General features: G+C 43.9%; 1 protein-coding gene across 1 annotated transcript in view; it reads right to left on the bottom strand.

The window, feature by feature from the left end:
• Positions 1-27,106, bottom strand: part of LOC124002264 (lysyl oxidase homolog 3B-like) — a 69,191-nt gene extending 42,085 nt beyond the window's left edge. Inside the window, exons 1-8 of the mRNA XM_046309639.1 lie at positions 27,097-27,106; positions 26,704-26,867; positions 21,772-21,983; positions 17,763-17,840; positions 10,785-10,841; positions 9,024-9,124; positions 8,759-8,865; positions 6,827-7,007 (exon numbers count right to left, since the gene is read on the bottom strand). Coding sequence (XP_046165595.1) covers positions 6,827-7,007; positions 8,759-8,865; positions 9,024-9,124; positions 10,785-10,841; positions 17,763-17,840; positions 21,772-21,983; positions 26,704-26,867; positions 27,097-27,106 — 910 coding nt within the window. The remainder of the gene's footprint in view (positions 1-6,826; positions 7,008-8,758; positions 8,866-9,023; positions 9,125-10,784; positions 10,842-17,762; positions 17,841-21,771; positions 21,984-26,703; positions 26,868-27,096) is intronic.
• Between the last annotated feature and the right edge of the window lie 874 nt (positions 27,107-27,980).

Here is a 27,980-nt window from a genome sequence, read left to right as displayed (position 1 = left end):
CATATTCACCCAGTTCAATGTAACAGTGACAGGTTTAGGTTACTGTCATTCACCCAGTTCAATGTAACAGTGACAGGTTTAGGTTACTGTCATTCACCCAGTTCAATGTAACAGTGACAGGTTTAGGTTACTGTCATTCACCCAGTTCAATGTAACAGTGACAGGTTTAGGTTACTGTCATTCACCCAGTTCAATGTAACAGTGACAGGTTTAGGTTACTGTCATTCATATTCACCCAGTTCAATGTAACAGTGACAGGTTTAGGTTACTGTCATTCACCCAGTTCAATGTAACAGTGACAGGTTTAGGATACTGTCATTCATATTCACCCAGTTCAATGTAACAGTGACAGGTTTAGGTTACTGTCATTCATATTCACCCAGTTCAATGTAACAGTGACAGGTTTAGGATACTGTCATTCATATTCACCCAGTTCAATGTAACAGTGACAGGTTTAGGATACTGTCCTTCATATTCACCCAGTTCAATGTAACAGTGACAGGTTTAGGTTACTGTCATTCACCCAGCTCAATGTAACAGTGATAGGTTTAGGTTACTGTCATTCATATTCCATTCACCCAGTTCAATGTAACAGTGATAGGTTTAGGTTACTGTCATTCACCCAGTTCAATGTAACAGTGACAGGTTTAGGTTACTGTCATTCACCCAGTTCAATGTAACAGTGACAGGTTTAGGTTACTGTCATTCACCCAGTTCAATGTAACAGTGACAGGTTTAGGTTACTGTCATTCACCCAGTTCAATGTAACAGTGACAGGTTTAGGATACTGTCATTCATATTCACCCAGTTCAATGTAACAGTGACAGGTTTAGGTTACTGTCATTCACCCAGCTCAATGTAACAGTGATAGGTTTAGGTTACTGTCATTCATATTCCATTCACCCAGTTCAATGTAACAGTGACAGGTTTAGGTTACTGTCATTCACCCAGTTCAATGTAACAGTGACAGGTTTAGGTTACTGTCATTCACCCAGTTCAATGTAACAGTGACAGGTTTAGGTTACTGTCATTCACCCAGTTCAATGTAACAGTGACAGGTTTAGGTTACTGTCATTCACCCAGTTCAATGTAACAGTGACAGGTTTAGGTTACTGTCATTCACCCAGTTCAATGTAACAGTGACAGGTTTAGGTTACTGTCATTCACCCAGTTCAATGTATCAGTGACAGGTTTAGGTTACTGTCATTCATATTCACCCAGTTCAATGTAACAGTGACAGGTTTAGGTTACTGTCATTCACCCAGTTCAATGTAACAGTGACAGGTTTAGGTTACTGTCATTCACCCAGTTCAATGTAACAGTGACAGGTTTAGGTTACTGTCATTCATATTCACCCAGTTCAATGTAACAGTGACAGGTTTAGGATACTGTCATTCACCCAGTTCAATGTAACAGTGACAGGTTTAGGTTACTGTCATTCACCCAGTTCAATGTAACAGTGACAGGTTTAGGTTACTGTCATTCATATTCACCCAGTTCAATGTAACAGTGACAGGTTTAGGTTACTGTCATTCACCCAGTTCAATGTATCAGTGACAGGTTTAGGTTACTGTCATTCACCCAGTTCAATGTAACAGTGACAGGTTTAGGTTACTGTCATTCACCCAGTTCAATGTAACAGTGACAGGTTTAGGTTACTGTCATTCACCCAGTTCAATGTATCAGTGACAGGTTTAGGTTACTGTCATTCATATTCACCCAGTTCAATGTAACAGTGACAGGTTTAGGTTACTGTCATTCACCCAGTTCAATGTAACAGTGACAGGTTTAGGTTACTGTCATTCACCCAGTTCAATGTAACAGTGACAGGTTTAGGTTACTGTCATTCACCCAGTTCAATGTAACAGTGACAGGTTTAGGTTACTGTCATTCACCCAGTTCAATGTAACAGTGACAGGTTTAGGTTACTGTCATTCATACTCACCCAGTTCAATGTATCAGTGACAGGTTTAGGTTACTGTCATTCATATTCACCCAGTTCAATGTAACAGTGACAGGTTTAGGTTACTGTCATTCATATTCACCCAGTTCAATGTAACAGTGACAGGTTTAGGATACTGTCATTCACCCAGTTCAATGTAACAGTGACAGGTTTAGGTTACTGTCATTCACCCAGTTCAATGTAACAGTGACAGGTTTAGGTTACTGTCATTCACCCAGTTCAATGTAACAGTGACAGGTTTAGGTTACTGTCATTCATATTCACCCAGTTCAATGTAACAGTGACAGGTTTAGGTTACTGTCATTCATATTCACCCAGTTCAATGTAACAGTGACAGGTTTAGGTTACTGTCATTCATATTCACCCAGTTCAATGTAACAGTGACAGGTTTAGGTTACTGTCATTCATATTCACCCAGTTCAATGTAACAGTGACAGGTTTAGGTTACTGTCATTCATATTCACCCAGTTCAATGTAACAGTGATAGGTTTAGGTTACTGTCATTCACATTCACCCAGTTCAATGTAACAGTGACAGGTTTAGGTTACTGTCATTCACCCAGTTCAATGTAACAGTGACAGGTTTACATGATACTCTAATGTTCCCTATACCCATCATGAGGTTACTACAACCTAGCTTATGAATGAATGTTTACAACGTAGGTGCACACAGGTCGAGAGAATTTAGATCAATCAAGGTGTCAGATCAATCAAGGTGTCAGACAGTGACACGTTCAGTACCACCTTGCACACTCTGGCCTGCATCTAGCTGATCTAGGGTGGAATCATTAGTTCAACAGTATCACCTCTGGCCTGCATCTAGCTGATCTAGGGGTGTTATCATTAGTCCAACAGTATCACCTCTGGCCTGCATCTAGCTGATCTAGGGTGTAATCATTAGTCCAACAGTATCACCTCTGGCCTGCATCTAGCTGATCTAGGGTGTAATCATTAGTCCAACAGTATCACCTCTGGCCTGCATCTAGCTGATCTAGGGTGTAATCATTAGTCCAACAGTATCACCTCTGGCCTGCATCTAGCTGATCTAGGGTGTAATCATTAGTCCAACAGTATCACCTCTTGCCTGCATCTAGCTGATCTAGGGTGTTATCATTAGTCCAACAGTATCACCTCTGGCCTGCATCTAGCTGATCTAGGGGTGTTATCATTAGTCCAACAGTATCACCTCTGGCCTGCATCTAGCTGATCTAGGGGTGTTATCATTAGTCCAACAGTATCACCTCTGGCCTGCATCTAGCTGATCTAGGGTGTAATCATTAGTCCAACAGTATCACCTCTGGCCTGCATCTAGCTGATCTAGGGTGTAATCATTAGTCCAACAGGGGCAAACGAGAGTTTCTATTGGACAAATTCAGGTATGTTTAACCCCGTTTCGTTCCGTTTGCTTTTTTAGCAGAATCGGTGCAATGAATACACCCCTGATCACTCGCAAACACAGTTCACTTTCATACCAGACACATACAAACAGCTCATTGTATATATAATTCCATTTATGAGCTCTGCTCCTCTCACATTTTCCCTTCGCCTGTGGACATCAGTGTAGAACACATCAGCAGTCTGTGACCAGGTGAAAAAATATATGTACTGCAAAATATAGCTAGCTCTCTTCTGTCTCTGTGTCTCTCTCTCTGTGTCTCTCTCTCTGTGTCTCTCTCTCTCTGTCTCTCTCTTTCTCTCTGTGTCTCTCTGTGTCTCTCTCTGTCTCTCTCTCTCTCTCTCTCTCTCTCTCTCTCTCTCTCTCTCTCTCTCTCTCTCTCTCTCTCTCTCTCTCTCTCTCTCTCTCTCTCTCTCTCTCTCTCTCTCTCTATCTCTCTCTCTCTCTCTCTGTCTCTGTGTCTCTCTCTCTGTCTCTCTCTCTCTCTGTGTCTCTCTCTCTCTCTGTGTCTGTCTCTGTGTGTCTCTCTCTCTCTCTGTGTGTCTGTCTCTGTGTGTCTCCCTCTCTCTGTGTGTGTCTGTCTCTGTGTGTCTCCCTCTCTGTGTGTCTGTCTATGTGTGTCTCTCTCTCTCTCTCTCTATATATGTCTGTCTCTGTGTGTGTCTCTCTCTCTGTGTGTCTGTTTCTGTGTGTCTCTCTCTCTATATATATGTATGTCTCTCTGTGTCTCTCTCTCTCTCTCTGTGTCTCTCTCTCTCTCTGTGTGTCTCTCTGTGTGTCTCTCTCTCTCTCTCTGTGTCTGTCTCTGTGTGTCTCCCTATCTCTCTGTGTGTTTGTCTCTATGTGTCTCTCTCTCTGTGTGTGTCTGTCTCTGTGTGTGTCTCTCTCTCTGTGTGTGTCTGTCTCTGTGTGTCTCTCTCTCTCTCTCTTTCTCTCTCTCAGTCAACTACTCACCACATTTATGCACTGCAGTGCTAGCTAGCTGTAGCTTATGCTTTCAGTACTAGATACATTCTCTGATCCTTTGATTGGGTGGGCAACATGTCAGTTCATGCTGCAAGAGCTCTGATAGGTTGGAGGACTCCTCTGGAAGTTGTCATAATTAGAGTGTCATTCTATGGAAGGGGGTGAGAACCCCGAGCCTCCTAGGTTTTGTATTGAAGTCAATGTACCCAGAGGAGGATGGAAGCTAGCTATCCTCCGGCTACACCACGGTGCTACTCTACAGAGTGCTGTTGAGTCTACTGTAAACCTTCATTGCAACATTTTTATCAATTATTTGGTGACGTGAAAATATTTAGTATAGTTTTATCTTAAAAGGATAACTTTTTTCATTTTTCACTATTTTTGTTTTTATGAAATTCACTGAGGAGCATGGTCCTCCCCTTCCTCCTCTGAGGAGCATGGTCCTCCTCTTCCTCCTCTGAGGAGCCTGGTCCTCCCCTTCCTCCTCTGAGGAGCATGGTCCTCCCCTTCCTCCTCTGAGGAGCATGGTCCTCCCCTTCCTCCTCTGAGGAGCATGGTCCTCCCCTTCCTCCTCTGAGGAGCCTGGTCCTCCCCTGAGGAGCATGGTCCTCCCCTTCCTCCTCTGAGGAGCATGGTCCTCCCCTTCCTCCTCTGAGGAGCATGGTCCTCCCCTTCCTCCTCTGAGGAGCATGGTCCTCCCCTTCCTCCTCTGAGGAGCATGGTCCTCCCCTTCCTCCTCTGAGGAGCCTCCTCTGAAGTGTCTATTCTAACGAACACTCCAAAATCAGCAGTCTCACACCGAAGTGGGATAGGACACTCAAACCCTTTTACTGCACCTGTACATAGCCCATCTATAACTTAGCCCAAACAACTACCTCTTCCCCTACTGTATTTATTTATTTTGCTCCTTTGCACCCCATTATTTGTACTTCTACTTTGCACATTCTTCCACTGCAAATCTACCATTCCAGTGTTTTACTTGCTATATTGTATTTACTTCGCCACCATGGCCTTTTTTGCCTCCCTTATCTCACCTCATTTGCTCACATTGTATATAGACTTATTTTTCAAACTGTATGTTTGTTTATTCCATGTGTAACTCTGTGTTGCTGTATGTGTCGAACTGCTTTGCTTTATCTTGGCCAGGTCGCAATTGTAAATGAGAACTTGTTCTCAACTTGTCTACCTGGTTAAATATTTTTTATTTTACCTTTATTTAACTAGGCAAGTCAGTTAAGAACAAATTCTTATTTTCAATGACAGCCTGGGAACGGTGGGTTAACTGCCTGTTCAGGGGCAGAACAACAGATTTGTACTTTGTCAGCTCGGGGATTCGAACTTGCAACCTTTCGGTTACTAGTCCAAAGCTCTAATAAATTAAAATAACCAAGCAGTCATGCTGTTAAGTCGATAGTAACTCGTTAAACAACTTTTCCCGTGGTGCCTCAAAGCTCTAATAAATAAAATAACCAAGCAGTCATGCTGTTAAGTCGATAGTAACTCGTTAAACAACTTTTCCCGTGGCGCCTCAAAGCTCTAATAAATAAAATAACCAAGCAGTCATGCTGTTAAGTCGATAGTAACTCGTTAAACAACTTTTCCCGTGGCGCCTCAAAGCTCTAATAAATAAAATAACCAAGCAGTCATGCTGTTAAGTCGATAGTAACTCGTTAAACAACTTTTCCCGTGGTGCCTCAAAGCTCTAATAAATAAAATAACCAAGCAGTCATGCTGTTAAGTCGATAGTAACTCGTTAAACAACTTTTCCCGTGGTGCCCCAAATTCTAATAAGTTAATTGTTACATGATTCATTTAAACATAGTTAGTTTGATTCGATAAATAACAGTCATCAGATTAATGATAGCCACGTCCCGACAGCAGACTGATCGATAATGTCAAAAGCAGCACTTTAGTCTATCAAAACAGCCCCCACAATATTTTTATCATCAATATATCTCAGCCAATCATCAGTCATTTGTGTAAGTGCTGTGCTTGTTGAATGTCCTTTCCTATCAGCGTGCTGAAAGTCTGTCGTCAATTTGTTTACTGTGAAATAGCATTGTATCTGGTCTATCTGTAAATAGCATTGTATCTGGTCTATCTGTAAATAGCATTGTATCTGGTCTATCTGTAAATAGCATTGTATCTGGTCTATCTGTAAATAGCATTGTATCTGGTCTATGTGTAAATAGCATTGTATCTGGTCAAAGACAGTTTTTTACAGAAGTCTACTAAGGGTTGGTAACAGGCTGATTGGTCGGCTATTTGAGCTAGTAAAGGAGGCTTTACTATTCTTAGGTAGAGGAATGACTTTAGCTTCCCTCCAGGCCTGAGGGCCACACTCTCTAGTAGCCTTAATTTGAAGATGTGGCAAATATGAGTGGTAATATCGTCTGTTATCATCCTCAGTAATTATCCATCCAAGTTGTCAGACCCCGGTGTCTTGTCATTTTTTCCCCTCTTCCACACTGAGAAGATTAAACCACAGTGCTCAGTCCTCACCTTGTCCCATGCGAGCTCCAGTCAGAGCCTCCTTGGCGGATCCGAAGCCCAGCTCCCTACACACTACGCTGGCAGACAGCAGGGTCCAACGGTCGTCACACACCGTGCCCCACTCATTGTTCCTCAGTACCTCCACTCTGCCCTCACCCAGCTTGGCACCACCCTTCAGCCTCACCGTACTCTGATGAGTGAAGGAGAGGAGAGGGAGCAGAAACAAGGGAGGAGTGGAGAGGAGGGAGGAGAGACACACAGGGGAGGGGAAGGAGGAGAGGAGACACAGGGGAGGAGAGGAGACACAGGGGAGGAGAGGAGACACAGGGGAGGAGAGGAGACACAAGGGAGGAGAGGAGACACAGGGGAGGAGAGGAGACACATGGGAGGAGAGGGAGGAGACACAGTGGAGAGGAGGGGGAAGAGACACACAGGGGAGGGGAGGAAGGAGAGGAGACACAGGGGAGGAGAGGAGACACAGGGGAGGAGAGGAGACACAGGGGAGGAGAGACACACAGGGGAGGAGAGGAGACACAGGGGAGGAGAGACACACAGGGGAGGGGAGGGAGGAGAGACACACAGGGGACGGGAGGGAGGAGAGGAGACACAGGGGAGGAGAGGAGACACAGGGGAGGAGAGGGAGGAGAGGAGACACAGGGGAGGAGAGGAGACACAGGGGAGGAGAGACACACAGGGGACGGGAGGGAGGAGAGGAGACACAGGGGAGGAGAGGAGACACAGGGGAGGAGAGGGAGGAGAAGAGACACAGGGGAGGAGAGGAGACACAGGGGAGAGGAGGAGACACAGGGGAGGAGAGGGGAGGAGACACCGGGAGGGGAGGGAGGAGAGGAGACACATGGGAGAGAGGAGACACATGGGAGAGAGGGGAGGAGACACAGGGGAGGGGAGGAGACACATGGGAAGAGAGGGGAGGAGACAGGGGAGGGGAGGAGACACAGGGGAGGGGAGGAGACACAGGGGAGAGGAGGAGACACATGGGAAGAGAGGGGAGGAGACAGGGGAGGGGAGGAGAGGAGACACCGGGAGGGGAGGGAGGAGAGGAGACACAGGGGAAGAGAGGGGAGGAGACACAGGGGAGGGGAGGAGAGGAGACACCGGGAGGGGAGGGAGGAGAGGAGACACATGGAGAGAGGAGACACATGGGAGAGAGGGGAGGAGACACAGGGGAGGGGAGGGAGGAGAGGAGACACAGGGGAGGGAGGGGAGGAGACACAGGGGAGGAGAGGAGACATATGGGAGGAGAGGAGACACAAGGAGGGGAGGAGACAGGGGAGGAGAGGGAAGGAGACACAGGGGAGGAGAGGAGACACAAGGGAGGAGAGGAGACACATGGGAGAGAGGGGAGGAGACACAGGGGAGGGGAGGAGAGGAGACACAGGCGATGGAGGAGCCACAGGGGAGAGGGGAGAGGAGACACATGGGAGAGAGGGGAGGAGACACAGGTGAGGGAAGGAGACACATGGGAGGGGAGGAGACACAGGGAGGGGAGGAGACACAGGGGAGGAGAGGAGACACAGGGGAGGAGAGGAGAGGAGACACAGGGGATGAGAGGAGAGGAGACACAGGGGAGGGAGGAGAGGAGACACAGGGGAGGAGAGGAGAGGAGACACATGGGAGGGGAGGAGACACAGGGAGGGGAGGAGAGGAGACACATGGAGGGGAGGAGAGGAGACACAGGGGAGGGAGGGAAGGAGACACATGGGAGGAGAGGAGACACAGGGGAGGGAGGGGAAGAGACACAGGGGAGGGAAGGAGACACATGGGAGGGGAGGAGAGGAGACACAGGGGAGGAGAGGAGAGGAGACACATGGGAGGGGAGGAGACACAGGGGAGAGAGAATCAAAAACTGTAGTTGAAGCTTCAAGTATATGCCAGTGAGATACAAATGCACAGGTGTACCCACCCACCCAGGTACTTTACCGTGGTTTTCAGTTTCTTCTTCAGTCCGTTGTTGTGTACATACTGTGGTCCAGGTACACAGCTGACCACGACTGGCATGCCGCCCTTACAGGAACCTGTGGCATTACCTATGGAGTCACATTACACACAGAATTACAAAAATACACAGAACATAACTCACAAATACTCACAAATACACACCAATACATCACACATACAGTCTGATCATGGTGCTTGTTTGGGAGGTATGCTCAATAGATTTACATCATTCTCCCTCTATAATTACCCTTGTTGAACTCCAGGGGGCAGGCTGCCAGGTGGACCTCAGTGCCAACACATGCCACAGAGTGGAGGTGGTACTGGTTCTTCTGACGCTCTGTGTTCAGTCTGGAGGGGTTTGAACGGGGGAGGAGGGGGGAGGAAGAGGGTGCAAAAAAGACGGTCTACAGTCTGAACACAAGGCTGAAGATCTGAGGAAAAGATGGGCTGTAGTCTGAACACAAGGATGAAGCTCTGAGGAAAAGATGGGCTGTAGTCTGAACACAAGGATGAAGCTCTGAGGAAAAGATTGGCTGTAGTCTGAACACAAGGATGGAGCTCTGAGGAAAAGATGGGCTGTAGTCTGAACACACGGCTGGAGCTCTGAGGAACTTGACTGTGTGCATCGGGGGTTTAGTCAATTCCATTGCAGTACCAGTCAAGTCAGAAAGTAAACCAAATTGCAAATCCAAATGATTGTTAATTAAAAAGCATAATAATTGGAATTTCGGTGTACTTCCTGAATTGACTCATTTAAATGTAATTGACCCCAACACTGGACTAAGTGAGTGATTTTATTATTCTCAGTTGCAATATCACTGATACTCAGCTTTTCAGTTCCTCATATGATTGTTGCACCAGACACAGAGTCTGGCTGACTGTCTGCCAAATGTACAATGATGCACATAGATGTTTTTCATTTATACTTGGATAAACTATGAACTCTTAAATCATTTTCAAAACAATTGCAGCTGTATGGTTGGACGTCAAAACAAGACTTTCACAGAAAACCTGAAGTTACCTTTTGTCTTCGGTACAAAGACGACCTTATTTGTGCACCTACAGCCAAGAACCTGGCTTAGTATGCAGTATCTACCTGTATGTTTTCAATCACACATGAACAGCTGGACCCCCCTGGACAGAGTTATATACCTGCTGGTTCCCCCTGGACAGAGTTATAGTCCTGCTGGTTCCCCCTGGACAGAGTTATAGTCCTACTGGTTCCCCCTGGACGGAGAGACATACCTACTGGTTCCCCTTGGACAGAGTTATATACCTGCTGGTTCCCCCTGGACAGAGAGACATACCTGCTGGTTCCCCCTGGACAGAGTTATATACCTGCTGGTTCCCCCTGGACAGAGTTATATACCTACTGGTTCCACCTGGACAGAGTTATAGTCCTGCTGGTTCCCCCTGGACAGAGTTATATACCTACTGTTCCCCCTGGACAGAGTTATAGTCCTACTGGTTCCCCCTGGACAGAGTTATAGTCCTACTGGTTCCCCCTGGACAGAGTTATATACCTGCTGCTTCCCCCTGGACAGAGTTATAGTCCTACTGGTTCCCCCTGGACAGAGTTATAGTCCTACCGGTTTCCCCCTGGACAGAGTTATATACCTGCTGGTTCCCCCTGGACAGAGAGACATACCTACTGGTTCCCCCTGGACAGAGTTATAGTCCTACTGGTTCCCCCTGGACAGAGAGACATACCTACTGGTTCCCCCTGGACAGAGTTATATACCTGCTGGTTCCCCCTGGACAGAGAGACTACTAGTTCCCCCTGGACAGAGTTATAGTCCTACTGGTTCCCCCTGGACAGAGAGACATACCTACTGGTTCCCCCTGGACAGAGTTATAGTCCTGCTGTTATACCCATATGGTTCAGGTCAAAAGTAGTGCACTATGAATGGAACAGGCTGCCATTTGGGACAGATCCCGACACACAAAAACAACCATCATTCATCAGGAGGATATTAAGGGGAAATAGCTGCTTGTGGTTTTAGTTTACCTTTTGTTTAACCCAGAGGTGAATGGTTTAGCCCTAGCTTTAGCTTTGGGTGGCAGCCTGCAAAGTAAACATTGGTTAGATGATGATGATTATGATGATGATTATGATAAAAGCAATAGGAGAAAATATTAACCAAGTTAGTAACACATGTTACATTATGTGTTTGGGTACAACACGAAAATACACCATTAATTTCAGAAGTTAAAAGAGCATTGTAGAAATTAACAGAGCATTGTAAAAGGTAACAGAGCATTGTAGAAGGTAACAGAGCATTGTAAAAGGTAACAGAGCATTGTAGAAGGTAACAGAGCATTGTAGAAATTAACAGAGCATTGTAAAAGGTAACAGAGCATTGTAGAAGGTAACAGAGCATTGTAGAAGGTAACAGAGCATTGTAGAAGGTAACAGAAGTTAACAGAGCATTGTAGAAGGTAACAGAGCATTGTAGAAGGTAACAGAGCATTGTAGAAGGTAAAAGGTAACAGAGCATTGTAGAAGGTAACAGAGCATTGTAGAAGGTAACAGAGCATTGTAGAAGATAACAGAAGTTAACAGAGCATTGTAGAAGGTAACAGAGCATTGTAGAAGGTAAAAGGTAACAGAGCATTGTAGAAGGTAACAGAGCATTGTAGAAGGTAACAGAGCATTGTAGAAGGTAACAGAAGTTAACAGAGCATTGTAGAAGTTAACAGAGCATTGTAGAAGTTAACAGAGCATTGTAGAAGGTAACAGAAGTTAACAGAGCATTGTAGAAGTTAACAGAGCATTGTAGAAGTTAACAGAGCATTGTAGAAGTTAACAGAGCATTGTAGAAGTTAACAGAGCATTGTAGAAGTTAACAGAAGGTAACAGAGCAGCACTTTAGAAGACTATAATGTGATCGTTATGTTATGTTCCACACCCAACAGCATGTCTTATTGGAAACATTATGTTCTACACCCAACAGCATGTCTGATTGGAAACATTATGTTCCACACCCAACAGCATGTCTGATTGGAAACATTATGTTCCACACCCAACAGCATGTCTTATTGGAAACATCAGAAATACCTCCAACAGCATGTCTGATTGGAAACATTATGTTCCACACCCAACAGCATGTCTTATTGGAAACATCAGAAATACCTCCAACAGCATGTCTGATTGGAAACATTATGTTCCACACCCAACAGCATGTCTTATTGGAAACATCAGAAATACCTCCAACAGCATGTCTGATTGGAAACATTATGTTCCACACCCAAAAGCATGTCTTATTGGAAACATTATGTTCCACACCCAACAGCATGTCTGATTGGAAACATTATGTTCCACACCCAACAGCATGTCTTATTGGAAACATCAGAAATACCTCCAACAGCATGTCTGATTGGAAACATTATGTTCCACACCCAACAGCATGTCTTATTGGAAACATTATGTTCCACACCCAACAGCATGTCTGATTGGAAACATTATGTTCCACACCCAACAGCATGTCTTATTGGAAACATTATGTTCCACACCCAACAGCATGTCTTATTGGAAACATTATGTTCCACACCCAACAGCATGTCTGATTGGAAACATTATGTTCCACACCCAACAGCATGTCTGATTGGAAACATTATGTTCCACATCCAACAGCATGTCTTATTGGAAACATCAGAAATACCTCCAACAGCATGTCTGATTGGAAACATTATGTTCCACACCCAACAGCATGTCTTATTGGAAACATCAGAAATACCTCCAACAGCATGTCTGATTGGAAACATTATGTTCCACACCCAACAGCATGTCTTATTGGAAACATCAGAAATACCTCCAACAGCATGTCTGATTGGAAACATTATGTTCCACACCCAAAAGCATGTCTTATTGGAAACATTATGTTCCACACCCAACAGCATGTCTGATTGGAAACATTATGTTCCACACCCAACAGCATGTCTTATTGGAAACATCAGAAATACCTCCAACAGCATGTCTTATTGGAAACATTATGTTCCACACCCAACAGCATGTCTTATTGGAAACATTATGTTCCACACCCAACAGCATGTCTGATTGGAAACATTATGTTCCACACCCAACAGCATGTCTTATTGGAAACATTATGTTCCACACCCAACAGCATGTCTTATTGGAAACATTATGTTCCACACCCAACAGCATGTCTGATTGGAAACATTATGTTCCACACCCAACAGCATGTCTGATTGGAAACATTATGTTCCACATCCAACAGCATGTCTTATTGGAAACATCAGAAATACCTCCAACAGCATGTCTGATTGGAAACATTATGTTCCACACCCAACAGCATGTCATATTGGAAACATTATGTTCCACACCCAACAGAATGTCATATTGGAAACATCAGAAATACCTTCTAGGTTTCCATCCAATCAGCGGTGACAGATTTTCATGTGAATATTCTCAAATCTGCATTAAAAACAAAATGCACATTTTCCCCCAACAGTTGTTTCCATCACATTGACTTGTTGCAGATAAAAGGCTGTGTGATTAAATACTTTTTGCGGTTAAATTCCAATGTCCGAAGATGAATAGGTCTCATTTTAAACTCTACTGATGGTTTTGTCAATAGTGAATGTCACCTCTGGTCTTGACACTGGCGCTCTAAACTACACTGCTCAAAAAAATTAAGGGAACACTAAAATAACACATCCTAGATCTGAATGAATGAAATATTCTTAGTAAATACTTTTTTCTTTACATAGTTGAATGTGCTGACAACAAAATCACACAAAAATGATCAATGGAAATCAAATTTATCAACCCATGGAGGTCTGGATTTGGAGTCACACTCAAAATTAAAGTGGAAAACCACACTACAGGCTGATCCAACTTTGATGTTAATGTCCTTAAAACAAGTCAAAATGAGGCTCAGTAGTGTGTGTGGCCTCCACGTGCCTGTATGACCTCCCTACAACGCCTGGGCATGCTCCTGATGAGGTGGCGGATGGTCTCCTGAGGGATCTCCTCCCAGACCTGGACTAAAGCATCCACCAACTCCTGGACAGTCTGTGGTGCAACGTGGGGTTGGTGGATGGAGTGAGACATGATGTCCCAGATGTGCTCAATTGGATTCAGGTCTGGGGAACGGGCGGGCCAGTCCATAGCATCAATGCCTTCCTCTTGCAGGAACTGCTGACACACTCCAGCCACATGAGGTCTAGCATTGTCTTGCATTAGGAGGAACCCAGGGCCAACCGCACCAGCATATGGTCTCACAAGGGGTTTGAGGATCTCAGTACCTAATGGCAGTCAGGCTACCTCTGGAGAGCACATGGAGGGCTGTGCGGCCCCCCAAAGAAATGCCACCCCACACCATGACTGACCCACTGCCAAACCGGTCATGCTGGAGGATGTTGCAGGCAGCAGAACGTTCTCCACTGCGTCTCCAGACTCTGTCACGTCTGTCACATGTGCTCAGTGTGAACCTGCTTTCATCTGTGAAGAGCACAGGGCGCCAGTGGCGAATTTGCCAATCTTGGTGTTCTCTGGCAAATGCCAAACGTCCTGCACGGTGTTGGGCTGTAAGCGCAACCCCCACCTGTGGACATCGGGCCCTCATACCACCTTCATGGAGTCTGTTTCTGACCGTTTGAGCAGACCCATGCACATTTGTGGCCTGCTGAAGGTCATTTTGCAGGGCTCTGGCAGTGCTCCTCCTTGCACAAAGGCGGAGGTAGCGGTCCTGCTGCTGGGTTGTTGCCCTCCTACGGCCTCCTCCAAGTCTCCTGATGTACTGGCCTGTCTCCTGGTAGCGCCTCCATGCTCTGGACACTACACTGACAGACACAGCAAACCTTCTTGCCACAGCTCGCATTGATGTGCCATCCTAGATGAGCTGCACTACCTGAGCCACTTGTGTGGGTTGTAGACTCCGTCTCATGCTACCACTAGAGTGAAAGCACCGCCAGCATTCAAAAGTGACCAAAACATCAGCCAGGAAGCATAGGAACTGAGAAGTGGTCTGTGGTCACCACCTGCAGAACCACTCCTTTATTGGGGGTGTCTTGCTAATTGCCTATAATTTCCACCTGTTGTCTATTCCATTTGCACAACAGCATGTGAAATGTATTGTCAATCAGTGTTGCTTCCTAAGTGGACAGTTTGATTTCACAGAAGTGTGATTGACTTGGAGTTACATTGTGTTGTTTAAGTGTTCCCTTTATTTTTTTGAGCAGTGTATATATATATATATTTTTTTCACCTTTATTTAACCAGGTTCTCATTTACAACTGCGAACTATAGAAATATAACTAAATATAACTATGTTAAACTATGGAAATATAACTAAGTTAAACTATATAAATATAACTAAATATAACTATGTTAAACTATAGAAATATAACTAAATATAACTATGTTAAAGAAATATAGAAATATAACTATGTTAAACTATGGAAATGAAATGCACATTCAAACAAGATTGACATTATTCACATAAAATGGGCTTTTCAAAAGGACTTCCTGCTTTAAAAGTGAATATCTTCTCAAAATGTAACACGCTTTTACATTTTTCAATCATACCGTGGAAAGTTTACATACACTTAAGTTGGAGTCATTAAAACTAGTTTTTCAACCACTCCACAAATTTCTTGTTAACAAACTATAGTTTTGGCAATTCGGTTAGGACATCTACTTTGTGCAGGACAAGTCATTTTTCCAACAATTGTTTACAGACAGATTATTTCACTTATAATTCACTGTATCACAATTCCAGTGGGTCAGAAGTTTACATACACTAAGATGACTGTGCCTTTAAACAGCTTGGAAAATTCCAGAAAATGTCATAGGTTTAGAAGCTCTGATAGTTTCATTGACATCATTTGAGTCAATTGGAGGTGTATCTGTGGATGTATTTCAAGGACTACCTTCAAACTCAGTGCCTCTTTGCTTGACATCATGGGAAAATCAAAAGAAATCAGCCAATACCTCAGAAAACAAATTGTATACCTCCACAAGTCTGGTTCATCATTGGGAGCAATTTCCAAACGCCTGAAGGTACCACATTCATCTGTACAAACAATAGTACACAAGTATAAACACCATGGGCATACCGCTCAGGGAGGAGACTCGTTCTGTCTCCTAGAGATGAATGTACTTTGAATGTACTTTGGTGTGAAAAGTACAAATCAATCCCAGAACAACAGCAAAGGACCTTGCGAGATGCTGGAGGAAACAGGTACAAAAGTATCTATATCCACAGTAAAACGAGTCCTATATCGACATAACCTGAACGGCCACTCAGCAAGGAAGAAGCCACTTCTCCAAAACCACCATAAAATAAGCCTGGCTATGGTTTGCAACTGCACATGGGGACAAAGATGGTACTTTTTGGAGAAATGTCCTCTGGTCTGATGAAACAAAAATAGAACTGTTTGGCCATAATTACCATCGTTATGTTTGAAGGAAAAGGGGGATGCTTGCAAGCTGAAGAACACCGTCCCAACTGTGAAGCACGGGGGTGGCAGCATCATGTTGTGGAGGTGCTTTGCTGCATTGGGGACTGGTGCACTTCACAAAATAAATGGCATCATGAGGATGGAAAATTATGTGGATATATTGAAGCAACATCTCAAGACATCAGTCAGGAAGTTAAAGCTTGGTCGCAAATGGGTTTTCCAAATGGACAATGACCCCAAGCATACTTCCAAAGTTGTGGCAAAATGGCTTAAGGACATCAAAGTCAAGGTACTGGAGTGGCCATCACAAAGCCCTGACCTCAATCCCATAGAACATTTGTGGGCAGAACTGAAAAGGTGTGTGTGAGCAAGGAGGCCTACAAACCTGACTCAGTTACACCAGCTCTGTCAGGAGGAATGGGCCAAAATTCACCCAACTTATTGTGGGAAGCTTGTGGAAGGATCCCTGAAACGTTTGACCCAAGTTAAACAATTTAAAGGCAATGCTACCAAATACTAATTGAGTGTTTGTAAACTTCTGACCCACTGGGAATGTGATGAAAGGAATAAATGCTGAAATAAATAATTCTGTCTACTATTATTCTGACATTTCACATTCTTGAAATAAAGTGGTGATCCTAACTGACCTAAGACAGGGAATTTTTACTAGTATTAAATGTCAGGAATTGTGAAAAACTGAGTTGAAATGTACTTGGCTAAGGTGTATGTAAACTTCCGACTTCAACTGTATGTGTGAGCCTGAGCTCTATGCCCACCAGATTAGTTGAGGTGCATTTGTGTGACTAGGAACGGTTAAATAAGATAGAGTTAGATGAAGTCACACCGTGTTAGTTAGATGAGGCGGTGAGGGAATGAAAGCCAGCTGGGTAAAGGTTCTTCAACGTTCTAGAAGGTTACTACTACTACCACTGCAGGAAACCCACTGTCAGCGTCCCAAACAGCACCCTATTCCCTACGTAGTGCACTACCCTATGAGCCCTGTTTAGAAGTAGTGCACTACCCTATGGGCCATGTTTAGAAGTAGTGCACTACCCTATGGGCCCTGTTTAGAAGTAGTGCACTACCCTATGGGCCCTGTTTAGAAGTAGTGCACTACCCTATGGGCCCTGTTTAGAAGTAGTGCACTACCCTATGGGCCCTGTTTAGAAGTAGTGCACTATGGGCCCTATGGGCCCTGTTTAGAAGTAGTGCACTACCCTATGGGCCCTGTTTAGAAGTAGTGCACTACCCTATGGGCCCTGTTTAGAAGTAGTGCACTACCCTATGGGCCCTGTTTAGAAGTAGTGCACTACCCTATGGGCCCTGTTTAGAAGTAGTGCACTACCCTATGGGCCCTGTTTAGAAGTAGTGCACTACCCTATGGGCCCTGTTTAGAAGTAGTGCACTACCCTATGGGCCATGTTTAGAAGTAGTGCACTACCCTATGGGCCATGTTTAGAAGTAGTGCACTACGTAGAGATAGTGTGGTGTTTGGACGGCAGCCCCAGTCTTTGGGGGGGAGAGGGGCAGGACAGTGGGTTGTTCCCTGATGTAACTATACCTGGCACCAGCAGAAACATGAACCTTGGCTTTGACCTTTTGACCTTGGCTCTCTGCTGCTCTCTTTCGCAGACGGTTTCTGCAACGGAAACATCACCGAGACACTAGTGATGGTGAACACACACACACACACACACACACACACACACACGCACACACACACACACACACACACACACACACACACACACACACACACACACACACACACACACACACACACACACACACACACACACACACACACACACACACACACACACACACACACCCAATAATACACACACACGATATAACAGCCATAACACAGCCAGTTTGGTTGTTAGGTTTAAAGGAGAGCAGTAAGGTTACATTCAGAAAGTATTCAGACCCCTTGACTTTTCCCACATTTTGTTACGTTACAGCCTTATTCTAAAATTGATTTAATCGTTTTTTTCTGTCATCCATCTACACACAATACCCCATAATGACAAAGCAAAAACAGGCTATTAGACATTTTTGCAAATGTATATAAAAAAAATATTTTAAAAATGAAATATGACATTTACATGTATTCAGACCCTTTACTCAGCTATTTTCAGGTCTCGCCAGAGATTTTAAATTGGTGTTCAAGTCTGGGCTCTGGCTGGGTCTCTCAAGGACATTCAAAGACTTGCCACTTCTGCGTTGTCTTGGCTGTGTGCTTAGGGTGATTGTCTTGTTGGAACGTGAACCTTCACCCCAGTCTGAGGTCCTGAGAGCTCTGGAGCAGGTTTTCATCAAGGATCTCTCTGTACTTTGCTCTGTTCATTTTTCCCTCGATCTTGACTAGTTTCCCAGTCCCTGCTGCTGAAAAACATCCCCACAGTATGATGCTGTCACCACCATGCTTCACCGTAGGGATGGTGCCAAGTTTCCTCCAGACATGACGCTTGGCTTTCAGGCCAAACAGTTCAATCTTGGTTTAATCAGACCAGAGAATATGCCAGCTCTAGGAAGAGTCTTGGTGGTTCCAAACCTTTTTCATTTAAGAATGATGGAAGCCACTATGTTCTTGGGGACCTTCAATGCTGCAGAAATGTTTTGGTACGCTTCCCCAGATCTGTGCCTCGACACAATCCTGTCTCGAAGCTCAATGGACAATTCCTTCGACCTCATGGCTTGGTTTTTGCTCTGACAGGCACCGTCAACTGTGGGACCTTATATAGACAGGTGTGTGCCTTTCCAAATCATGTCCAATCACTTGAATGTACCACAGGTGGACTCCAATCAAGTTGTAGAAACATCTCAAAGATGATCAATGGAAACAGGATGCACCTGACCTCAATTACGAGTCTCACAGTAAAGAGTCTGACTATTTTTTATTTTAGGCAACATACCAGTAACCTAACTATGTACTGGCCCCCCAGTCTGTTACCAGGCAACATACCAGTAACCTAAGTATGTACTGGCCCCCCAGTCTGTTACCATCCAACATACCAGTAACCTAACTATGTACTGGCCCCCCAGTCTGTCTCCAGGCAACATACCAGTAACCTAACTATGTACTGGCCCCCCAGTCTGTCTCCAGGCAACATACCAGTAACCTAACTATGTACTGGCCCCCCAGTCTGTTACCATCCAACATACCAGTAACCTAACTATGTACTGGCCCCCCAGTCTGTTACCATCCAACATACCAGTAACCTAACTATGTACTGGCCCCCCAGTCTGTCTCCAGGCAACATACCAGTAACCTAAGTATGTACTGGCCTCCCAGTCTGTTACCAGGTAACATAAAGTATGTGTAAAATCAGAGGTACCTGTATGAGGAAAATCAACCAAAACCAGTCAAAAGCTTTATGGGACACTATGAAAATATCATGAATCCTTCTACCAGGTTTTGGACCAGTTCCCTTAGCCAGGCCAGCCAGTAAAATATAATATATTCCATAACGTATTGTTATGAAACCACCGCAGAAGATAAGACCCTTTAGTACTTTACTATACTACACAGTCTATACATCCTTTATGTTGTCAGAAACATTTGCTTGAAATGATAACCGCCTGTTGTATCTGGAAAAGCCTGGGTTGTTTTCCCTGTCCAGAATATCATACCGCTTCATGAAAAACCTCTGCTCTGTTCTGTTCTGTTCTGCTCTGTTCTGTTCTGTTCTGTTCTGTTCTGTTCTGCTCTGTTCTGTTCTGCTCTGCTCTGTTCTGCTCTGTTCTGCTCTGTTCTGTTCTGTTCTGCTCTGTTCTGTTCTGCTCTGTTCTGTTCTGTTCTGTTCTGTTCTGCTCTGTTCTGTTCTGTTCTGTTCTGTTCTGCTCTGTTCTGCTCTGTTCTGTTCTGTTCTGTTCTGTTCTGTTCTGCTCTATTCTGTTCTGTTCTGATCTGTTCTGCTCTATTCTGTTCTGCTCTGTTCTGCTCTATTCTGTTCTATTCTGTTCTGCTCTGTTCTGCTCTGTTCTGCTCTGTTCTGCTCTGTTCTGTTCTGTTCTGTTCTGCTCTGTTCTATTCTGTTCTGCTCTGTTCTGTTCTGTTCTATTCTGTTCTGTTCTGCTATGCTCTGTTTTGTTCGACTCTGTTCTGTTCTGCAGACAATTAACTAGCATTCCTTTCCTTCACTGTGTGCATAGAACACACAAACAAACAGCAAGAACACTAAAAAGACCTGTCCCAGAAGCAAACACAAACATCTTAAGGACTCTTCTGTCTGTGGTTCATTGTGTGTGTGTTTGTGGATTTAATGTCTGAATATGGGAGCCCTGGTCACCAGTGGAGTTAATGTCTGAATATGGGAGCCCTGGTTACCAGTGGAGTTTTCCTGCATTTCCATGGATGTTCTCTCTAAGAGAGCCCAGTAGTTACCATGGTTACTGTTGTTCACTCTAAGAGAGCCCCGTGGTTACCATGGTTACTGTTGTTCTCTCTCTCTAAGAGAGCCCAGTAGTTACCATGGTTACCATTGTTCACTCCAAGAGAGCCCCGTAGTTACCATGGTTACTGTTGTTCTATCTAACAGAGCCCCGTAGTTACCATGGTTACTGTTGTTCTCTCTCTCTAAGAGAGCCCAGTAGTTACCATGGTTACTGTTGTTCTATCTCTCTAAGAGAGCCCAGTAGTTACCATGGTTACTGTTGTTCTATCTAACAGAGCCACGTAGTTACCATGGTTACTGTTGTTCTCTCTCTCTGAGAGAGCCCAGTAGTTACCATGGTTACCATTGTTCCCTCTAAGAGAGTCCAGTAATTACCATGGTTACTGTTGTTCTCTCTGACCGAGCCCAGTAGTTACCATGGTTACCGCTGTTCTCTCTCTCTAAGAGAGCCCAGTAGTTACCATGGTTACTGTTGTTCTATCTAACAGAGCCAAGTAGTTACCATGGTTACTGTTGTTCTATCTAACAGAGCCAAGTAGTTACCATGGTTAACGTTGTTCTCTCTCTAACAGATCCCAGTAGTTACCATGGTTACCGCTGTTCTCTCTGAGAGAGCCCAATAGTTACCATGGTTACCGTTGTTCTCTCTCTCTCTAACAGAGCCCAGTAGTTACCATGGTTACTGTTGTGGCCGGAAGCCACCCGTTGTTATGATTCTGAATGGTCAAATAGCTAGCAACAATGACAAGAAGCTGCCATGTGAGGAACTGTATGTGGCTCGTTTCAGCTCGTTGTTGTCTTGTTATTGATACCATGTCTTGTTTTGAGGTGTTTTGATTGATTTTATGTCAATGCTAATATGGCTAAGCTAACCAACAAATGTAACAATGTATTTGAGAGACAACAAGTGCCCATTGTGCAAATGCATTTATGTTTACAATAAACATATGGTGATGAAATATAGGTTACATGATTTCAACACCTTCTGTTTCACCCAATAGTTGTGCATGCGGCTGTTTTGTTGCTAAACAACCAACCCGTCGTTAATGACTGATATGAGTGAATCCCTGCTTCCTAGCTACCTTAAGATGAATGCACAAACTGTAAGTCGCTGTGGATAACTGTGTCTGCAAAAATATCAAAAATGTACATTTAAAATGTATAACTTACTTGTAGAAGTTCTTGTTGACCCTTTTCTCGTCAGGGAACCCCAGCATACCACAGATGACCCGAGTGTTTGTGGAGGTCCATCCCACATCACAGATCTGGACCCAGCCGTTCCTGTACTTAATCTCTACCACACCCTCGGTGACGGGCATCTTTTTGGTGGGCACCACCGGACGCAGACGCACCTTCTCCACCTTGTTCTCATCCATCTGCACCTGTAACGATGGGTTTCAGGGGTCAGGGGTTACACAGAGTGCTGGGGCGAGGCCGCTGACCCCTCAGAGCAATAAAACAGGCCTCCTGAGGTGTGTTCGCCTGATCCAACATCCTGACTTGTTTTGTTAAAGGAACGGAATGGGATCTCTCAAGAATAGCATGGTCCAACGAGGCTGGCGTGATGTGGCATGTTGCCAGGTCTCTTTGGGGTGTCTTGCTGACTCCTATGACAAGACAGCAGCAGCACAGATACAGATACAAAACTGATCTGGAATCAGGGCAGGCTACCGTGTTACGCCCGACAGATACAATAATAGTATCTGGTTGACTAAAGGCAGTAATAGTAACTGGTTGACTAAAGGCAGTAATAGTAACTGGTTGATTAAAGGCAGTAATAGTAACTGGTTGACTAAAGGCAGTAATAGTAACTGGTTGACTAAAGGCAGTAATAGTAACTGGTCGTGACTAAAGGCAGTAATAGTAACTGGTTGACTAAAGGCAGTAATAGTAACTGGTCGTGACTAAAGGCAGTAATAGTAACTGGTTGACTAAAGGCAGTAATAGTAACTGGTTGACTAAAGGCAGTAATAGTAACTGGTTGACTAAAGGCAGTAATAGTAACTGGTCGTGACTAAAGGCAGTAATAGTAACTGGTTGACTAAAGGCAGTAATAGTAACTGGTTGACTAAAGGCAGTAATAGTAACTGGTCGTGACTAAAGGCAGTAATAGTAACTGGTCGTGACTAAAGGCAGTAATAGTAACTGGTTGATTAAAGGCAGTAATAGTAACTGGTTGACTAAAGGCAGTAATAGTAACTGGTTGACTAAAGGCAGTAATAGTATCTGGTTGATTAAAGGCAGTAATAGTAATTGGTTGACTAAAGGCAGTAATAGTAACTGGTTTGTAACTGTGGTTTCTTCATTCCCAGGCTGCACTGCATTGAGTCAGATCAGACTGAGTGGGTGGAAGAGGAGAAGGCTGAACTCCTGGTTTGTTGTCTGTTCGCCAGACTGGTCAGATGAGGAGTCAGGAACACAGAGAGGAGGAGCTGGAAGAGCAGGAGAAGCAATAGCCGGAGGATAAGAAGGAGGAGGAGGTGGAAGGAGGAGGAGCTGGAGGGGGAGGAGCTTGAGGAGTGGAGGAATTCCATGTTTAAGAAAATTAAAACTTCAACCCTTATGAAAGCTCTTGTTTAGAGAGCTCTTTACCGTCCAATAAGGGGGAGGGAGAGAGGAAAAAGGAAACGGAAAAAGACTGGCAGTCTGGCACCTATGTGCTGTTCAACACTACAACTGTGTTGGACAATCCCTCACTAGCGGTTAACTTATGACACGGCCATGCTATAACATAGTGAATGGTCTAGGAGAGTGTACTTGTAAACTGTGGTATAGGGCTCTCCAACCCTAATCTATTGAAACCCTACAGGAGGTTAGCTCTCCAGGAACAGGGTCGGAGTTAAAAACCTACAGGAGGGCAGCTCTCCAACCCTAATCTATTGAACCCCTACAGGAGGGCAGCTCTCCAACCCTAATCTATTGAAACCCTACAGGAGGGCAGCTCTCCAACCCTAATCTATTGAAACCCTACAGGAGGGCAGCTCTCCAGGAACACGATCGGAGATAAAAACCTACAGGAGGGTTTCTCTCAAGGAACAGGGTTGGAATTTTTACCTACAGGAGGGTTGCTCTCCAGGAACAGGATTGGAGTTAAAATCTAAAGAAGGGTTTCTCTACAGGAACAGGGTCAGAGTTAAAACCTACAGGAAGGTATCTCTCCAGGAACAGGGTTGGAGTTAAAACCTACAGGAAGGTATCTCTCCAGGAATAGGGTTGGAGTTAAAACCTACAGGAGGGTGTCTCTACAGGAACAGGGTCAGAGTTAAAACCTACAGGAGGATAGCTCTCTAGGAACAGGGTTGGAGTTAAAACCTACAGGAGGGTATCTCTCCAGGAACAGGGTTGGAGTTTAAACCTACAGGAGGGTATCTCTCCAGGAACAAGGTTGGAGTTTAAACCTACAGGAGGGTTGCTCTCTAGGAACAGGGTTGGAGTTAAAACCTACAGGAGGGTATCTCTCCAGGAACAGGGTTGGAGTTTAAACCTACAGGAGGGTTGCTCTCCAGGAACACAAGCCTCTCCAGCCCACCAGAAACAGTAGTATGTCCTGTAGCATGTATTGGCTCCCGAGTGGAGCAGCGGTCTAAGGTAATGCATCTCAGTGCAAGAGGCTTCACTACAGACCCTAGTTCGATTCCAGGCTGTGTCACAACCGGCCGTGATTGTGCACCACCCTACAGGACTCCCAATTGGCCCAGCATCGTCTGGGTTTGGGTTTGCCCGGGGTAAAAGATCATTGTATATAAGAATTTGTTCTTAACTGACTTGCCTAGTTAAATAAATAAATAAACTGTACTATTTACAGTACATGTAATGTAGTGTTTACTACAGACAGACAGCAGACTGAATATTGCATAATCCTACAGTCTGTACCCTATGTAGAGTCTATGAACCCTGACATACTGTACCCTATGTAGAGTCTATGAACCCTGACATACTGTACCCTATGTAGAGTCTATGAACCCTGACAGACTGTACCCTAGGTAGAGTCTATGAACCCTGACAGACTGGACACTATGTAGAGTCTATGAACCATGACAGACTGGACACTATGTAGAGTCTATGAACCCTGACAGACTGTACCCTATGTAGAGTCTATGAACCCTGACATACTGTACCCTATGTAGAGTCTATGAACCCTGACAGACTGTACCCTATGTAGAGTCTATGAACCCTGACAGAACTGGACACTATGTAGAGTCTATGAACCCTGACAGACTGGTCTATGAACCCTATGTAGAGTCTATGAACCCTGACAGACTGTACCCTATGTAGAGTCTATGAACCCTGACATACTGTACCCTATGTAGAGTCTATGAACCCTGACAGACTGGACACTATGTAGAGTCTATGAACTGACAGACTGGACCTATGTAGAGTCTATGAACCCTGACAGACTAGAGTCTATGAACCCTGACATACTGTACCCTATGTAGAGTCTATGAACCCTGACAGACTGGACACTATGTAGAGTCTATGAACCCTGACAGACTGGACACTATGTAGAGTCTATGAACCCTGACAGACTGTACCCTATGTAGAGTCTTTGAACCCTAACATACTGTACCCTATGTAGAGTCCATGAACCCTGACAGACTGTACCCTATGTAGAGTCTATGAACCCTGACAGACTGTACCCTATGTAGAGTCTATGAACCCTGACATACTGTACCCTATGTAGAGTCCATGAACCCTGACAGACTGTACCCTATGTAGAGTCTATGAACCCTGACATACTGTACCCTATGTAGAGTCTATGAACCCTGACAGACTGTACCCTATGTAGAGTCTATGAACCCTGACAGACTGTACCCTATGTAGAGTCTATGAACCCTGACAGACTGTACCCTATGTAGAGTCTATGAACCCTGACAGACTGTACCCTATGTAGAGTCTATGAACCCTGACAGACTGTACCCTATGTAGAGTCTATGAACCCTGACAGACTGGACACTATGTAGAGTCTATGAACCCTGACAGACTGTACCCTATGTAGAGTCTATGAACCCTGACATACTGTACCCTATGTAGAGTCTATGAACCCTGACATACTGTACCCTATGTAGAGTCTATGAACCCTGACAGACTGTACCCTATGTAGAGTCTATGAACCCTGACAGACTGTACCCTATGTAGAGTCTATGAACCTTGACAGACTGGACACTATGTAGAGTCTATGAACCCTGACAGACTGTACCCTATGTAGAGTCTATGAACCCTGACAGACTGGACACTATGTATAGTCTATGAACCCTGACATACTGTACCCTATGTAGAGTCTATGAACCCCAGACAGACTGGACACTATGTAGAGTAGAGTCCATGAACCCTGACATACTGTACCCTAGGTAGAGTCTATGAACCCTGACAGACTGTACCCTATGTAGAGTCTATGAACCCTGACAGACTGGACACTATGTAGAGTCTATGAACCCTGACAGACTGTACCCTATGTAGAGTCTATGAACCCTGACAGACTGTACCCTATGTAGAGTCTATGAACCCTGACAGACTGGACACTATGTAGAGTCTATGAACCCTGACAGACTGTACCCTATGTAGAGTCTATGAACCCTGACAGACTGGACACTATGTAGAGTCTATGAACCCTGACAGACTGGACCCTATGTAGAGTCTATGAACCCTGACAGACTGGACACTATGTAGAGTCTATGAACCCTGACATACTGTACCCTAGGTAGAGTCTATGAACCCTGACAGACTGTACCCTATGTAGAGTCTATGAACCCTGACAGACTGGACACTATGTAGAGTCTATGAACCCTGACAGACTGTACCGTATGTAGAGTCCATGAACCCTGACTCATATGAACCCTATAGACTCCTATTAATCCACCAAGAACACAGTGTTATATTAATCAGTAGGCCTGGTCACTGTTAACATCCCAAATAGCATACTAATCCCTATATATTGCACTACTTTTGACCAGAGACCTATGGATAAATTCCAATTCAAAATGTTCCTAAATCAAAAGCATTGAATAGAATTAGGGTTTCGATGTACTTCCTGAATTGACTGGAATTTAAATGGAATTGACCCCAACCCACCTACTGCGCATGACAATACAATTAGTGCCTTACATCAATGATGTTGGAGTCGACAAAACCAGGAAGCCTCTCGTCCTTGCAGACGACTCCAGCGTCCTCATCGTGTGTGCAGTCACTGTTGCCCCAACCCCGAGATTTACACAGCTCAATGCTCTTCTCTCCTCCGTTACACTGCACATTATCCAGCCAGATCTTCCCTGCATGGAGAGCAGACAGACAGTCACTAATAGTAACCACTTTACAGTGGTAATCCACTCTCCTTTTCACCTCATTTAACACCTGATTTACTGAACTAAAGATGGAGGCTGATGACGTCACGAGTTTCCATCAGGCCAACACCTTGAATGCCAAGCTCCTTCTAGTTTGCAGTTGTCTAAAATAACACTTTATCACTTTTCAACAGGAAATGTTTAAAACATCTTTAACATGACGCCATGCTCTGACATACAACATATTAAATAATAATAATATATAAACAGAACATATTAAATAATAATAAACAGAACATATTAAATAATATATATACAGAACATATTATATAATATATATACAGAACATATTAAATAATAATAAACAGAACATATTAAATAATATATATACAGAACATATTATATAATAATATATATACAGAACAGAACATATTAAATAACATATATACAGAACATATTATATAATAACATATAAACAGAACATATTAAATAATAATATATAAACAGAACATATTATATAATAACATATAAACAGAACATATTATATAATAACATATAAACAGAACATATTAAATAATATAAACAGAACATATTATATAATAACATATATACAGAACATATTATATAATAACATATAAACAGAACATATTAAATAATATATAAACAGAACATATTAAATAATAATATATACAGAACATATTAAATAATAATATATACAGAACATATTAAATAATAACATATAAACAGAACATATTAAATAATAATATATACAGAACATATTAAATAATAATATATAAACAGAACATATTAAATAATAATATATACAGAACATATTAAATAATAACATATAAACAGAACATAATGATACATGCCATTTTGCAGTAGGTTCTCACCTAGTATAAACAGAACTATATTCCAAAAACATAGCTATACAGAACGTTGGCATTAAATAAATATATCACAGATGGTCCCCCACTCTCCCTATATAGAAGACCTCGATGCGCCCTCAGAACATATTAAATAATATATTCCGGGGTACCCCACCAGAGAAACTGCAGCCGGTCATTCTGTGGTTTGGGAGAGGTGGTGCCCTGGGTAGGG

This window comes from Oncorhynchus gorbuscha, linkage group LG17 (assembly GCF_021184085.1).
Source record: "Oncorhynchus gorbuscha isolate QuinsamMale2020 ecotype Even-year linkage group LG17, OgorEven_v1.0, whole genome shotgun sequence".
Classification (NCBI taxonomy): domain Eukaryota; kingdom Metazoa; phylum Chordata; class Actinopteri; order Salmoniformes; family Salmonidae; genus Oncorhynchus; species Oncorhynchus gorbuscha.
The sequence above is the reverse complement of the archived record's forward strand: the minus strand, read 5'-3'. Positions and strand labels throughout refer to the sequence as shown.